The sequence below is a fragment of the Psammomys obesus genome, unplaced genomic scaffold (assembly GCF_907164565.1).
Source record: "Psammomys obesus unplaced genomic scaffold, mPsaObe1.curated_primary_1811, whole genome shotgun sequence".
Lineage (NCBI taxonomy): Eukaryota > Metazoa > Chordata > Mammalia > Rodentia > Muridae > Psammomys > Psammomys obesus.
Window position 1 is genome coordinate 6790308 of NW_026596134.1, and position 15259 is coordinate 6805566.

General features: G+C 40.6%; 1 protein-coding gene across 4 annotated transcripts in view; it reads right to left on the reverse strand.

Moving 5' to 3' along the window:
* Papola (poly(A) polymerase alpha) overlaps nt 1-15259 on the reverse strand; it is a 55487-nt gene that overhangs the window by 37349 nt on the left and 2879 nt on the right. For all 4 annotated transcript variants that reach the window (XM_055592957.1, XM_055592955.1, XM_055592956.1 and 1 more), the window contains exons 2-3: nt 2384-2557; nt 1458-1524 (exon numbers count right to left, since the gene is read on the reverse strand). In XM_055592957.1, coding sequence (XP_055448932.1) covers nt 1458-1524; nt 2384-2557 — 241 coding nt within the window. The remainder of the gene's footprint in view (nt 1-1457; nt 1525-2383; nt 2558-15259) is intronic.

Sequence of the window (15259 nt, forward strand, 5' to 3'; positions counted from 1 at the left end):
ATTTTTTATCAGATGCTTAAAACATATAAACCTATTTTATGAATGTTATCTATTTAACTAAAACCAAGTAACTTTTACTTTTCCTTACGTTAATGCCATCTCCTGTCCTATGAGTCTGTCTTCCGTTGGTTCTCTATCAGGTTTTCAGCTGCATATGAATTAAGTATGCATTTTCTATTATGGCAGAAAAACTACTGCTATTTATGAAACTTTTAAAAATGGGCCAAATACATTCCCCACAGCTCTAAAAACACTTTTCCTTTACCATAAGCATACCAATGAGCTCTTTGTGTGAATGAGTACAGTGACAGTGTCATGAATCAGAAAATATTTTAACTGGACAATGATGTTCAGACTATCTAAAACTGAAAACTTTAATGAAAAAAAAAGAAAAAAAGAAAAGAAATGTAAGGGAGTTGGAAATAGCTGGCTTAGTGGTTCAGAGCACTGGCTGCTCTTCCAGAAGACCCAGGTTCAGTTTCCAGCACCCACATGGCAGCTCACGAAATTTTAACAGCAGTTCCAGGGGATCTGATGCATAATTCTGTCCTTTACAAACACCAGACACATGATATACAGGCATACCTGTAGGCAAAACAGCCACAAACATAAAAAAAAAAAAAAAAAAAATTAATGAAAAACAAACAAACCACAAGCAAACTATTCAGGATTTCTTTAAAGACAGTTAAGATTCTCAAGTATGGTAGAGACTGAATCCACACCTGGAACTTTCCAAAAATATAGTAAACATTTCTTTTCTGTTGTTGTTGCTTGTTTTTTGAGACAGGGTTTTCTTTGTGAAGCCTTGGCTGTCCTGGAATTAACTCTGGAGACCACCAGGGGGGCCTCAAACTCACAGAGATTGCCTGGCTCTCTCTGCCTCTCAATAGTAGGATTAAAGGTGTACACCACTACTCCTGGCTATAATAAACTTTAAACCACTTTCATTTTTGATTAGAGACAAGGGGTCTCACAACACAGCCCAGGCTAACCTCAAACTCTCAATCCTCCTGCCTCCACCTTCCAAGTACTGCGACTGTCAATCAGTGCCATATCCACCTCAGTCAGGGGAATCCTTCCCTTTCTCAGAAGAATGAGCAGAACACTTCACAATTACAGGGTCCAATACTAGACTAATTAAAATACTAACTAAAAAAAATCACTAATTTCATTTGGCTTCTTTCAAAATAACAAGAAACATGGAAACTGCTAAAAGAGTAGAAAGAATCCCACATTAAAGATGTTTCAACAGCAGCTGGGTGTGGTGGCACACTCCTTTAATCCTAGCACTCAGGAGGCAAACATAAGTGGACCTCTGCGAGCTTGAGGTGAGCCATGTCTACACGTAAGCTCCTGGGCAACATATAGGTAAACCCTAACTCAAAAAACAACCTCCACTCAAGGAAGACCAACTGATGTAAGACAACAAACAGCTAGGTTCTATGGTAGCACTTTACCTTGCTTTCACTGATTTCTCGTATCCATTCTTTCACCAGGTTATTTAATTTTCCCAAAATTAAAATCCTGTTAATAAAGCAATTGTCAAATTATTATTTGTTACATATTAAGTTGTAAGTAATAAGTGGCTTTACTAAATTTTACTTTTGTTCTCGTTTTTGAGAAATGGTCTTCCTACATAGCCCAGGCAAGTCTAGAACTCATAATCCTCCCTCTGACTCCCAAGTGCTGGGATTATAGGCATGTGCTACCATATTAGACTTTATTTTTATTTATTTGTGTGTTTGTTTGATTATGGATGGGGTATGAAATCCAGTCTGGCCCTGAATTCACAGAAATACGGCCACCTTTGCCTCCCCAGTGCTGGGATTAAAGATGTGGGCCACCACACCCAGGCTCAAAATTCACATTTTCTAAGAGATCAGAAACCTGGCACACTGGTTAAATAAAGCATTTCCTTTTTTCCTGTATTAGTAACCAAGAGCCACCAGGCAAATGTGTGTTTGCCTGCATGTATGTCTGCGCATCACATGCATGCCTTGTGCCTACAGAGGCCAGAAGAGGGCACTGGACCCCCAAAACTGGAATTACATATGTATGAAAACTATCATGTGGGTACTGGAAATAAACCTAGTTCCTAAGAGCAGCCAGTGTTCTTAACCACTTAGCCATCTCCAGGCCCCTCAAAAAGAGCACATGTCTCCATGTGCAATGTTTAAGCCCTAACCAAGATTTTTCTTGCCCTGCCCCAAGAAATCATAAACAAGAAAACAGAACTGTCTACAGAAAACAAGCTCTTTCTCGAACTATCATTTTTGTGTGAAACAAGCATACTGAGTAACCTGACCCTGAGTCGAGAATGCCTCAGAATTCATTCAGCACAAACATCCTAAGGCTCACACACACAGCATACACATCTCCTTACCTGCGCTGCAGTTCCTCTTCTTCTTCAAAAACCCCAAAGGGCTTCAGAGTCTCGATGAGCTTCTGGGTGAGTAGGCAGTCGGTCTCCTTGGGGGCTGCCAGGCTGATAGGAGAGGTAATGCCATAGTGCCTCTGTGGCGGCTGGGTTTGTTGTGATCCCTGCGTTGTAACTGGACTAAAAATGGAATTGGATAAACTTTCTTTACTGCCAAAAAAATCCTACAACTTGAAATTAATTAACAGGACTGGACTAGGTACTCTAGTATAACACACTTTCAAACAGTTGATCTTTGCCATGTTGCCCAAACTTGTACTTTCTTTTCAGATAGGTACTGCAGAGCAACCCAGGCTGGCCATGAATTCTACCCTCTTGCCTCAGCCCCAGAAAGCTAGAACTATAGGCATGTATCACCATGCTCAGCTCCAAACTTTTACTTTCAAAGACATTTTGCTCCTCAACAATATATATCTCTAGATAATTTGAAGTAAAATATCAATAACTTATTTCTCCTCCTCCAGGAACTTTAATGTCAGTCACTGAAACACCAAAATAAATGGAAGAACCCAGATGAGCACACTGCCAGAGCATGAAATACAGAACGCACTGCTAGGTAAGAGTGCAACACAGAAAACAAACCCAGCAAGTTCTTAGTAAGTCTTTCTGCACTGTTATTTTTTTGTTTGTTTTTTAAGACAGGGTTTCTCTGTAGCCTTGGCTGTCCTGGACTTGATTTGTAGAGTAGGCTGGCCCTAAACACACTATGCTGGAATTAAAGGTGTGCACCACCACACCAGGCTGCACTGCTATTTCTAGAGCCCTAATAAACAATGCAGGAAAAAGCAGCTAACTGTTTCAGCTGGGCATCTGATGTACAGTGACGCAGCGCTCAAAGATAGCCAATATAGAACCTGGGTTACACAACAGAGACTCTGTCTCAATAATGGAAAAGCAAATGCTATTTCTGACATAAGACATACACTCTCTAAATGACACTTAGCATATGACATGTAATGAGGCCAAATAGCATAGACAAATGTAGCTTCAAGGGAAAGAGATGTATTCACAATTAGTTTCTGACATATTTTCAGAAAGAATTACATTTGATGACTATCATACACTAAGTGCCAGGATACTTTTATGTACAGATACAATAGGCTCTGTTTTTGTCTTCTAATACCAACACAAGGTAAACATGCCTGGAAGTCCATTTGCCAATTACTGACAACCAACTCGGCTGTGTGTCTTCTTACCACTGTACCCTGATCTCTCTTCAACCTGTTATTCTCAACTGTGCAGACTGCTGGGGTACAAAGTTCCTTCCAAAAGCCAGGAATCCACACCAATACCAAGCTTTCTTTGTTTTGTTTTTTTCTAAGAGAGGGTTTCTCTGTGTAGCCCTGGCTGTCCTAGACTAACTTTGCAGACCAGGCCAGCCTTGAACTCACAGTAATCCGCCTGCCTCTGCCTCTCTAAGTGTTGGATTACAGGCATGTGCCACCAGACCCAGCTCACCAAGCATTTTCTTAAAGCTAAAAAACTGAAGCTATTATTTTTCAAAATTATATAGAATCCATAATTAAGGTATAGTTAATCTAACTGAATTCATGTCTTAATCACTACATATTTTCATTAGCCAAAAGTTACCAAATTTCTATCAAAACTGATAGGAAAAAGGTAGCCCTCGAAATCACATAGCTAAGCCAGAAGCAGCTGCACATACCTGTACACAAGCACCCAGGAAGCAGAGGCAGGATAATAGCTGCAGACAGACTGAGGTGGTCCCTCAGTAAGACCTTCCCCAACTCTGAGTACTTCAACCTTACACAGCCATGGCCGAGCACAACTGATCTGCATGATAGTCACTGCTCCACTGAGATTCTCTAGCTACAATCCTCCATTATTGTGACAGTATGTGTGATCACAAATAATTGCCTTGTCTTAATTTTGTTCAAACAGACTTTGCCATGTAGCCTATGCTGAGCTTAACTTGTCACCCCCCTGCTTCAGACTATGGCTGCCAGGATGAGAATGTGCCGCCGTGCCCAGCTCTAAGAGGTTTTAACATTAAGTAGGTAGAAACAAAAACAAGGCTAAGCTAGGTTTGTTCGGTACAGGGCTTTCACAAGTGCTGAGATCATGTGTTAGTGACTTTGAAGCACAATCCAGCTCTGCCTATGTTGCACAAACACTGTGCTCCTCCACTTTCTTCACCATGGCCATTATCAGTTTGGATTAGTAAAATCTGAAGCACTGCTATGACTTTTCCAGTTTTCATCATTCCTATTCCCACCCCATCCTCCTCAAATCTTCAGGTGTATTATTATCATACGCATAACACACAGGAACTTGGAACACTCCTTCAAGGTCACATTACCAGTCTATCCGGAGGGAGGTTCAGATTTATAAATTCACACAAAGATCCTTAACCCAGAGCAAAGCATGGTAGTGCACACCAACAATCTCAGAAATGCAGGTAAAGGCAGAAAGGATTCAAGGTTATTCCCCCATTAAACAAGACCAGCCTGGGGCTGGAGAGCTGGCTCAGAGGTTAAGAGCTCTTCCAGAGCTCCTGAGTTCAATTCCCAGAAAGCACATGGTGGCTCACAACCTAAACAGGGATCTGGTGCCCTCTTCTGGCATGCAGGTGTACATGCAGATAGAACATTCATCATCATAAAATACATAAATCTTTAAAAAGGGGCCAGCTTGGGCTACAAAAGACCTATCTCAAAAGAAGAAAAAAAAAAGGTAAAAATAGTTGTTGATCCTAATTTAGGGAGAGAGGGGAGGAAGGATCCTTATGTCCACATTAGTATCCACGATAAAATGGGGGAAAAGATAAATCATATGAATTTTTTCTCTAATTTACCTCAACTCAAAATGATGTCATCTAGCTGTTTCATCTAATTCAAGTATGTAACAGATACATGTATCTATTGTACACACACGTACACACAAACACATATACACCTCATCTAATTAAAAAGCATACATTACATATATCTGTAATGTATATTACACATGTAAGTAGGCACAGGGACTGGAAGATGGCTCAACAAGTAAAAGTACTTTCCTTATAGGCCTGCCAACCTAAATTCAACTTCTACAACCCACATAAAAAGCATGATGTGGTAATGTGTCTGCTGTAATCCCAGCACCTCCTATGGGAACATGGGAAGTAAAGAATAGAGAACTAAGCAGAAGTTCACAGGGCAATGGTAGAAACAAGAGACTCAGCTGGAGAGATGGCTCAGCAGTTAAAAGCACCGACTTCTGTTCCGGAGGAACCAGGTTTAATTCTCAGCACCTACATGACAGCTCACATAGACATACATTCAGGCAACGCACATAAAAATAAAATAAAATAATAAAATAAAATAAAAACAAGAGAGCTTCAGAATCAACAAAGTAAGCACTGCCAAAAGCTGTTACTCATTCACCATGGAGAAAGTCAAGAAGAGAGAGAGAGAGAGAAGAGAGCGAGAGCGAGAGTGTGTGTGTGTACGTAGCTACCAACTCTCTTAGACTTAAATAAAAACAAACACATCTGTTAAACACTAATTTGCCTATTTGAGCATCCAAATGTCCCAAGAAGAAACATGTATTAGATTTTAAACAGAAAACTCAGGTTTTCCCATTTAACATAGATATTAGATACAGAGCAACAAGACTGAGGATATGAGCTCAGAGACAGAACACTTGCCAAGTACACAGGAGACACTAGGTACAGAGGAAAGAACGAGGAACACACACACACACACACACACAAATACAGTGCTAAAAGCGATTTAAACCATCTTTTGCTACTGTTCAGATTCTAACAAAATAAAAATAAACACCTCAATTTTGAACAAACTGAACCAAACTGAACCAAAACCTTAAGAATGAAGACTACCTGCTAGGTCCACACCATAGATGTCCCTGAGCTATGGACAGCAGAGTCTATCTTCCATCCCTGAAAACATCAGGCCACACTTAACAGTAATCCTCCCCCAACCCCAGACATGATTACTCTTTGTTGGGCCTAGTGATGCATGCCTGTAGTCTTAACACTTTGGGGTGTAGATATGAAGATCAATAGCTCTAGGTCATCCTCAGCTATGTGTAACTTGAAGGGCAGGAAAATATTAAAAAATAAGCTGTTTCCTGTTCAACATAACGTAAGTGGTCCCCAGCATGATGCTCAGCCTCACCTCAGGCTCATAGCAATGCATGCAGTGGAAAATGAAGTGGAACTTGAGACAGAGAGCCAAAATAAAGACTTTGTCCCTTTAGGTTTAATTTTTTTTTTTTTTTTAGGTATTTTTCACAGACAGAAAACTAACGCAGCACTGTCAATGTGAAAATGTAGACTGTAACCCTAGCTGAAGAATCAGAGGCAGAAAGATAGCAGCAAGTTCAAAGTCAGCCTGGACTACACTGCAAGCTCATGTCAGCAAAAGCTTAGAGAGATGTCACAAAAAAAGAAAATGATGGGGCAGGAATATTACATATGCAACAGAAGGAAGCTTGGTTTATCCTTTTAAAGTGAGGTCTGGTACTACTGACCAAACTTCTGTAGCAAGCACCAACTTTCTAAACACACTTATGCCTAACAACTTCAGCTCTAGCCACCCATCAAGCTCAAAGTTCTCACACTCGAAAATAGCGCCTCCACAACTTTTTTTAAAAATCTAATCTACAACACATTTTTAAGACATAGAAATACCACATAACAAGCTGAGCTTGGTGACTCTAGCACTCTGGAGGCTGAGGCAGGAAAATGGTCCGGAGTTTGTAGCCCTGCTGTGCTACAGAGAAACTATCTTGGGGGATGGGAAAGCAGCACCTAACATTGAGTTCCCAACCTGAACAAACCCTGGGTTCCGAAACACTGTAAGACAGTCCAAAGTATGGCCTCAAGTTCCTATACAGAAAACACCTGACTGGAACATCATGCATTCTAGGACTACTCCAGATGGGGCATGATCGACAGCTACTCGACTCTTTTGATGCTCTACATTCTAAAATCTGACCCTTCTCATAGGGGAAACATACACAGAAACGACACCCAAGGCTGTTCACTAGAGCCCTATATGCAACACCCCAGGACAGACTGGAACCCATTTAAGTATCATCAGTGGGAGACTGTTTAATTACAGTAAATGCTTAGAAAATAATAACATGCCACATAAAAAAAAACAAAAAAACATAATAGTAATTCATGGAGTAGTATTAAAAAATGCTCACAATGTCAGGTGAAAAGGTTGTACAATTATGATAACAGCATTTACTAAAATCTCAATCTATACAGTAAGTCAAAGCACTTTACATAACCAATTATCTTAACTCTCTCACTGCAAATGCAGACAGAAACAACTTCCTGGGCTGGAAAGATGGCTCAGAGGTCAAGAACACTCACTGTTCTTCCAAAGGTCCTGAGTTCAATTCCCAGCAACCACATGGTGGCTCATAACCATCTATAGTAAGATCTGGTCTGCAGGCAGAATGTTGTATAAATAGTAAATAAATCAAAAGGAAAGCGGAAGGGGAAGGGGAAGGGGAAGGGAAAGAAAGGAAAGGGAAGGAGGAAAGGAAGGACGAACTTCCTAAGTTCACTGGATCTCCATGTACTCTACTCTATGGTACCTCTACATCTTGCACAATATGTACCTTTATGTTTCGAAAAGCAGACCACGATGGAATGTAGCCTGCCTTTCTTCTTCTTTCTCTCTCTCTCTCTCTCTTTCTCGCTTTCTGGTACTTTAGGCATTAAGTGTGAAGAGCTTAAAAGAACAGTAGAAAATATGGGAAGTGGTATTGGGAGGCCAAGGCAGAAGGACCTGGAGTTGAGGGCCAGCCTAGGCTACAAAGTAAGACACTATTTTAAACAAGAGGACAGGAAAAATAGCTCGCAAAGTAAAGGCCACAGCTAGACGTAATGGCTCACCCCTGTAATCCCAACATTCTGGGAGGCAGAGGCAGGTAGATTACTGTAAATTCAAGGCCAGCTTGGCCTACAAAGCAAGTCCAGGACAGCCAAGACCACACAGAGAAACCCTGTCTAGAAAAACCAAAATAAAATAAACAAAAATAAAGGTCACTTTATTGAAATCAAACCTGACCACCTGAGGGCCTTAAAAAAAACTCCCACAAATTGTACACAAGAGCTGTGTGTTGTGCACATGTGCCTGCAAACACATAAATAAATTTAGTTTTTAAAACTTTTCAACTGGGATGACAATTAAAGATGACTCAGTAAGTAAAGGTACTTGCTACCAAGCTCGACCACCTGAGTTCACTTTCCAGAACCACATGGTGGGAAATAAACAACTCCCACAAGCTTTGGAGGAACCCTGACGGCTGAGGTTGTAGTTCACCTAGTCCAGATAGCCATTCTGAACTGGGTGTTAAAGGCAGGACTCCCTCTTTCCCAGCAGGGCCTCTTGCTATCTTCCTGACTTCATCTGGAGAGTATCTTTAGACACAGATGCCCCTAACCACATTTGATACATGGCCTTTGACCCAGCTCCCAGGTAGCGCTCCCCGTGCCTATATGATAATTAAGTGCTGGGTTTTCATTCATATGATAGGAGCCTGCAGTATAATACAAATTAAGTATCCGGGAAGTGCCTAGTTCCAACCAATTATGTCCACCTACCCTTGGAGGTCCCAACCACCCCCCAAGGGGTATATATAGCCTTTGTTCTCTGGAATTAAAGTTGAATTAGCTCCCTGCTGGTTCCCAGGGTGTGATTCCTGTACTGTGCTCACTGTCAGTCCAGGAACACCTGACTTCTTGGGCTGAAGTGAGCCAGACCCCAGGCAGGAAGAGATTCAATACACAAGCTGTCCTTGGACTTCCACATGCACACTGTGGCATGAACAACCACCCCCAAACATATACAAATACACACACATACAAAGAGTAAAAGTTAAAGTGTGACTTCCAGACCAGCCAGGGCCACAGTGAGATCTTGTCTCAACATTCCAAGAAAAATAACTGACAGCAACAAAGAGAATGGCCATGCAGAAGGGAAAGGGGTGGGGGAGGCAAGAGATGACTAACAAAGGAGGGTAGTGCTTTACCAAACAGTTACTGTTTCAAATACTCTGCCACACAATTTATTCAGTGCTCAGACTACTCAAGAATCCCTGACTCCAAATGCTGGAAATCTAGAATATGTTATGACCCTTCCTATCAATAGATCTATCTACTCACTGTCTAAAATTTTATAGCAACTACCCAATTAAAAACACCCCATCATTTTTATGTTAAAATTGAAGCTTAACTTGTTGGTTATTCTTTGAAAGCAATCAAATAAACTACAATAACTTATTTACCAAAAGCAATTCCTATATATTTAAACATTTAAGTAATAAAAAAAAAAAAATCTGGGCAGAAAAAGAATAATGAACATCTCAAAGGTCCTGTAATATATTAATAATTCTAGGGGCTGAAGAGATGATTCAGCAGTTAAGAGCACTTGCTGCTCTTACAGTGGACTGCCAGAGCTCAGTCCCCAGTAGTATTCATATTGGACGGCTCACTCCTGCTCAGGGGATCTGATTCTTCTTCTGGCCTCGACGGTCGCACTTATATGTACATACCCTTCCCACACAGAGAGACAGAATAATTAACAATAAAACAAATATTTCAAATATTAATCCTCAGCAGGGTGTAGTGGTTTATCCCTGTAATCTGAGCACTCACAAGGCTGAGGCAGTAGGCCACACTGAGTTCCAGACATTCACAAGGAGTTTAACATTTAACAGCAACTTAGCAACAGGGCACCTTGGATTCTATGGCTAATTAACCAGTAAAAGTCATCACTTATTCTATGTTAGTTATACTAAAGTTATTTAGAACACAGATACTTTTCCTTTTTAAACTCAGGCTGGCCTAAATACTCAATACTCCTACTTCAGCCTGCTGGGTGTTCAGACTACAAACATGGGACACCATGCCTGGTTACAATATTAAAAACTTATGAAAAGGTGGACCATCAATCCAGTACTTAATAAGCAGCACTCAAGCAAATGATGTAATAGGTTTCACTCAAAGGAAAAAAAGTATTATGAAGTCCAAGACCAAACGGTCAATTCCAAGGTGGCTGAAGAAAAAGGATGTATGTTGTTCAAAGGCTACGTCACTTTTCTTTTCTTCCTAATGGTGTTTTTGATCTGATAAAGATGTATTTATTTAATTGTACGAGGTTTTGCCTGTGTGCACTGTGTATGTGCCTAGGGTGTTGAATTCTCCATAACTGGAGTTCCAAATGGTTCTGAGCTACTATGTGCTGGGAACTGAACCTGGGTCCTCTTCAAAAGCAACAAGTGCCCTTAACTGCTGAGCCAACTCTCTAACCCCTAAGGGTGTTTCTAATTGTCCCTTTGCTACAGATTAAAAGGGGGGAAAGGGAAACACTCCTATATCAACTTTCTGAAGACAACTTAAAAATGAATGGAACCTGGAAAAACTTAAGAGTGCATCAGAAAAGCCAGATACATTCAACAGACAATATTGAATATTAATGCCAAGCAGTACAATTTAAGTGTTTGTTGTGGTGACTCTGCCTGTAATCCCAGCACTGAGAGGTTTACACAAAAGGATCAGGAATTTAAGGCCAGCCTGGGATACATAAACACTACCATTAAATAAACAAATAAATAAATGTTTCTTATAATCAACCTATTTCTTAACCACAAAACTGTAAAAACTATCATAAAATATAAAATGCCCAATGGGTATAATCTAAAAGGAAAGCAAATCAAGCCAGGCGTGGTGGTGTAACCCCTTGATCCCAGCAGATGTAGATGGATCTCTTCTGTGAGTTCAAGGCCAACCTGGTCTACAGATGAGTTTCAAGACAGCTGGGCTACACAGAGAAACTCTATCTAGAAAAACTGGGGGAGGGGTCAGGCACAGTGATACACGCCTTTAATCCCTGCACTCAGAAGGCAGAGACAGACAGTTCTCTGGTCTACACAGTGAGTAAAGCATTGCCAGGGATACAGAAAAACCCTGTCTCAAAAACAAACAAACAAATAAAAAACTGGAGGGAAGAAAAGAAAACCATGATTTAAGCTTTTTTCTTATATTACTATTATTTTATGTGTATGTGATCTGAGCATGTCATTGCTCACATATGGCAAAAAAAAAAAAATACTGTATGGAGTTGATTAGCTCTTTCAACCTTTACTTGGGTTCCACTGATTGAACTTGGATGTACTTTATCTTCTGAGCCATCTCACTCACCTGCCCAAACGCTAGGTTTTAAAATACACAGACTTGGAATAATGGCGCACATCTGTGATCTCAGCAAGGAAAAGGATAAGACATACAGGAGAAATGCCAGTTTGCAGCCAGGCTGCAATGCATAACATGTCCCTATCTCAACCAACTTCTTATAAACACGTAACACACACACAACTGGGACACCAAACATGATTCCCAACACAAGATGAAATAAAATACTAAACAATAAAAATATGGTATGGAATCCAGAATTCATTTATGTACCAACCTACAAATCAGCACCTTTAAAATTATCAAGCATCAGGCTGGCAAGATAGTTCAATAGGTAAAGTAAGTTCAATACACAGGACACATGGGAAAGAACTTGCAAGTTCTTCTCTGACCTTCACATGCCCCCTGTGGCATACACTCACTATTGACATACATACACAAAACAATCAACCCATTCACAAAAGTAAACAATGTTTAAAAAAGTATTAAGGGCTACTTTTGAGCTCTAATTTAACCAATTTTAAAAGGATCTAGCTTAATTAGGTTTCTGTCAGCTGTTATAAAACACCATGACCAAAAGTAACTTGGAGAAAGAAAAGTTTTATTTCAGCTTACAGTTTAGAGTCCATCACGAAGAAGTCAGGGCAGGAATTCAAGGCAGGAGCCTGAAATCAGGAAAAGCAGAAGCCATCGAGGAACAATGCTTACTCACTTGCTTAGTCTGCTTTCTTAAAGAACACAGGACCACCTGGTCAGATATGGTACTGCCCTCAGTGGGCGGGGCATTCCCATATCAATCATTAAGCAAGGCCCTAAGGACTTGCCTACAGGCAATCTGATTCATTTTCTCAATTGAAGTTGTTTCCCTGATAACTTCAGCTTGTGTCAAACAGACAAAAAAACAACAACAAAAAACCTAACTAACCAGGACAGAAACTAATACAGCTATGTATTAGTTTCTAAAACTATGTATTAGTTACTAAAACAGCTATGTCACTGCTTTGTCCTATGTCACTGCTTTGTACACTATGAGCTGATATTGTACAATTAGTTAAAAGCTGTTGTGGACACTGAACATACAGAATTAAAAGCACAAAAAAAATGAGTAGGTAAGCATCCAAATGTTCTTGTTTAAAATTTGCGTAGAGGCAAAATGAAGGTTAAATTTAAGTGTACTGTTAACATAAAGTTGACTTACCAAGTATGAAATGTTTTGCTGGCTGGGCGTGATGGGGGTGTGGTGGCACATGCCTTTAATCCCAGCACTTGGGAGACAGAGCAGGTGGATCTCTGTGAACTCAAGACCAGCCTGGTCTACAGAGGGAGTTCCAGGACAGCCAAGGCTACACAGAGAAACCCTGTCTCAAAAAGAAAAGGAAGGAAAGAAGAAATAAATGCTTTGCTGAACCAAAAAGTTAATTGTTATCAAGCCAGAAGACATAATGTGCAAGTAAAAATGGTGGTGTTCAGGGACTAGGAATCAAGTATGCTCCTAAGTATGCTTATAGAAGACAGCACTCCAAAAACCATAATCAGCATTTTTAACCTCCAATCTTGGAGATAGGAAGATTTGTCCTCAGTTAAGTGCTGGACACAGTCATGAAGATCTGAGTTCAGATCCCTAGCACACATACCCCACCCAGCCACACCCATACCCATACAAAGTGAACTCCAGCTCTGTAATCCTAGCCCTTTGGGAAAGGGAAGAGGCATAGGAGGATCCCTGGAACTCACTGGCCAGCCAGTATAGGTAGCTGAATGGACCCCAGGTTCAGAGAGACCTGGCTCAAAACAAAAAACAAACAAACAAAAAGTAGAGCGCAATAGAGAAAGACATTCAGTGACAATCTCTGGCCTCTACAGGAATGTGCAAAGATGTATGCACTCTCACCTACATATACATGTGTTTTCCAACTAGGAAATTATTTTTCCAAAGATTACCTAATACTTTTTCTTTAATAGTGTCCCCCTCTCCTTCCATTAGTCTGTTTTTATTCTTTAATACTGCTTTAGTTTTATTGCGTTGTTGTTCTATTTGTTTTTTTGTTTTGTTTTGCTTTGCTTTGGTTTTTCTGAGACAGGTTTGTTCTGTGTAGCCTTGGCTGTCCTAGAACTCTGTAGTCCAGGCTGGCCTTGAAGTTATAGAAATCGCCTGCCTCTGCCTCCGAAGTGCTGGGATTTTAGGCGGGCACCACCACCACCACCACCCGGTCCCCATCCTAACACTTTTTATGGGTTCTAGCCACCAAAGTTTACTACACTAAGAAGTACTGCTGAGAACTGATGCATTTGTTCATAACAAGAAACCTTTAGCATAAGATACCAATGAAATAGAAGACTTTACAAAAAAACCCTTTCTCATGGTTGGGCATGGTGGCACAGGTCTTTAATCCTAGCACACAGTGAGGCAGAGGCAGGCAGATCACTGTGAGTTCCAGGCCAGCCTAGTCTATCAAGCAGAGTCCAGGACAGCCAAGGCCACACAGAGAAACCCTGCCAAGAAAAGCAAAAGAACAAAAACAATCAATCAGTCAATGGAATAAGAAAAAAAAGGGCGAGAATGGTTATATTAGCCTATAACCCCAGTACTATGAGACAGGAGGATTGCTGGCACTTGCTAGCATGTCAGTCTAATCAAAATATTGAGTTCAAAAATGGGGTCCATTTCAGCAAATGTCAATTCTAGCTAAATAAATATGGCTGGATTCTCCTGTCAGCTTCTGCATTCCATCCACTTCAATAAATCGTTTTGACTGATGCATACAAATATAACCTAGCATATCCTTTTCCTAATTTACAAAATTAGGGTTTACTGAATTACACGTATCTTCCAAGAATTAACAGGTCTTAAAGCACCCTGGTATAAGCAATCTTACCCAAAGCATCTTTACTGTGGGAAGCAGACCCAACAGCAGAGCAGAAACAAGCTTTCCAAAGCCTGGATTCATTCTTAAAGCTCTATTTACTGGCCACAACAAATACTGCCAAGTTGTTTTCCTTGAGGTGACAGCCTTACTTATTCTCAAGTTTAAGTGTCTGACAAATAGGCAACATAAGTATCACCAGTTCCATGAAAACAATACCATTTTTTAAGTCAATCCACACAAAGTGCTCTTCCTCAAAATGTCCATTCTCCATTCTACTGCCACAAGACAATCTGAAGGGTGAAGCTTTTATAAAATTAGCATTTTCCCTGCATAACTGGGGATGGAACCCTGGACTTCATTCCTGCCAGGCAATTCCTGCTCAGGGCCTCCACTGAACCACATACTCCCAGATAAAGCTGGCATTAAGCAGAACTTTTCCACCCAGCTCTGAAAGGTACCATAATTCTAGCATTAAAAGGCTGAGCCAGGAGAAGCACAAGTTAGAAGCGAGCCTGGATGATAGCAAAACCCTGTCTCAAAAAAGAAAGAAAGAGAGTGAGAGAGGAAAAAAAGAGAAAGAAAGGCAGACAGACAGGCAGGGAGAGAGAGGTGGGGGAGGGAGGGCAAGAGGAGGGAGGGAAGGAGAAAGAGAGAGAGAGAAAGAGAGAGAGAGAAAGAAAGAAGGAAGGAAGGAAGGAAGGAAGGAAGGAAAGAAAGAGAAAGAAAGAAAGAAAGAAAGAAAGAAAGAAAGAAAGAAAGAAAGAAAGAAAGAAAGAAAGA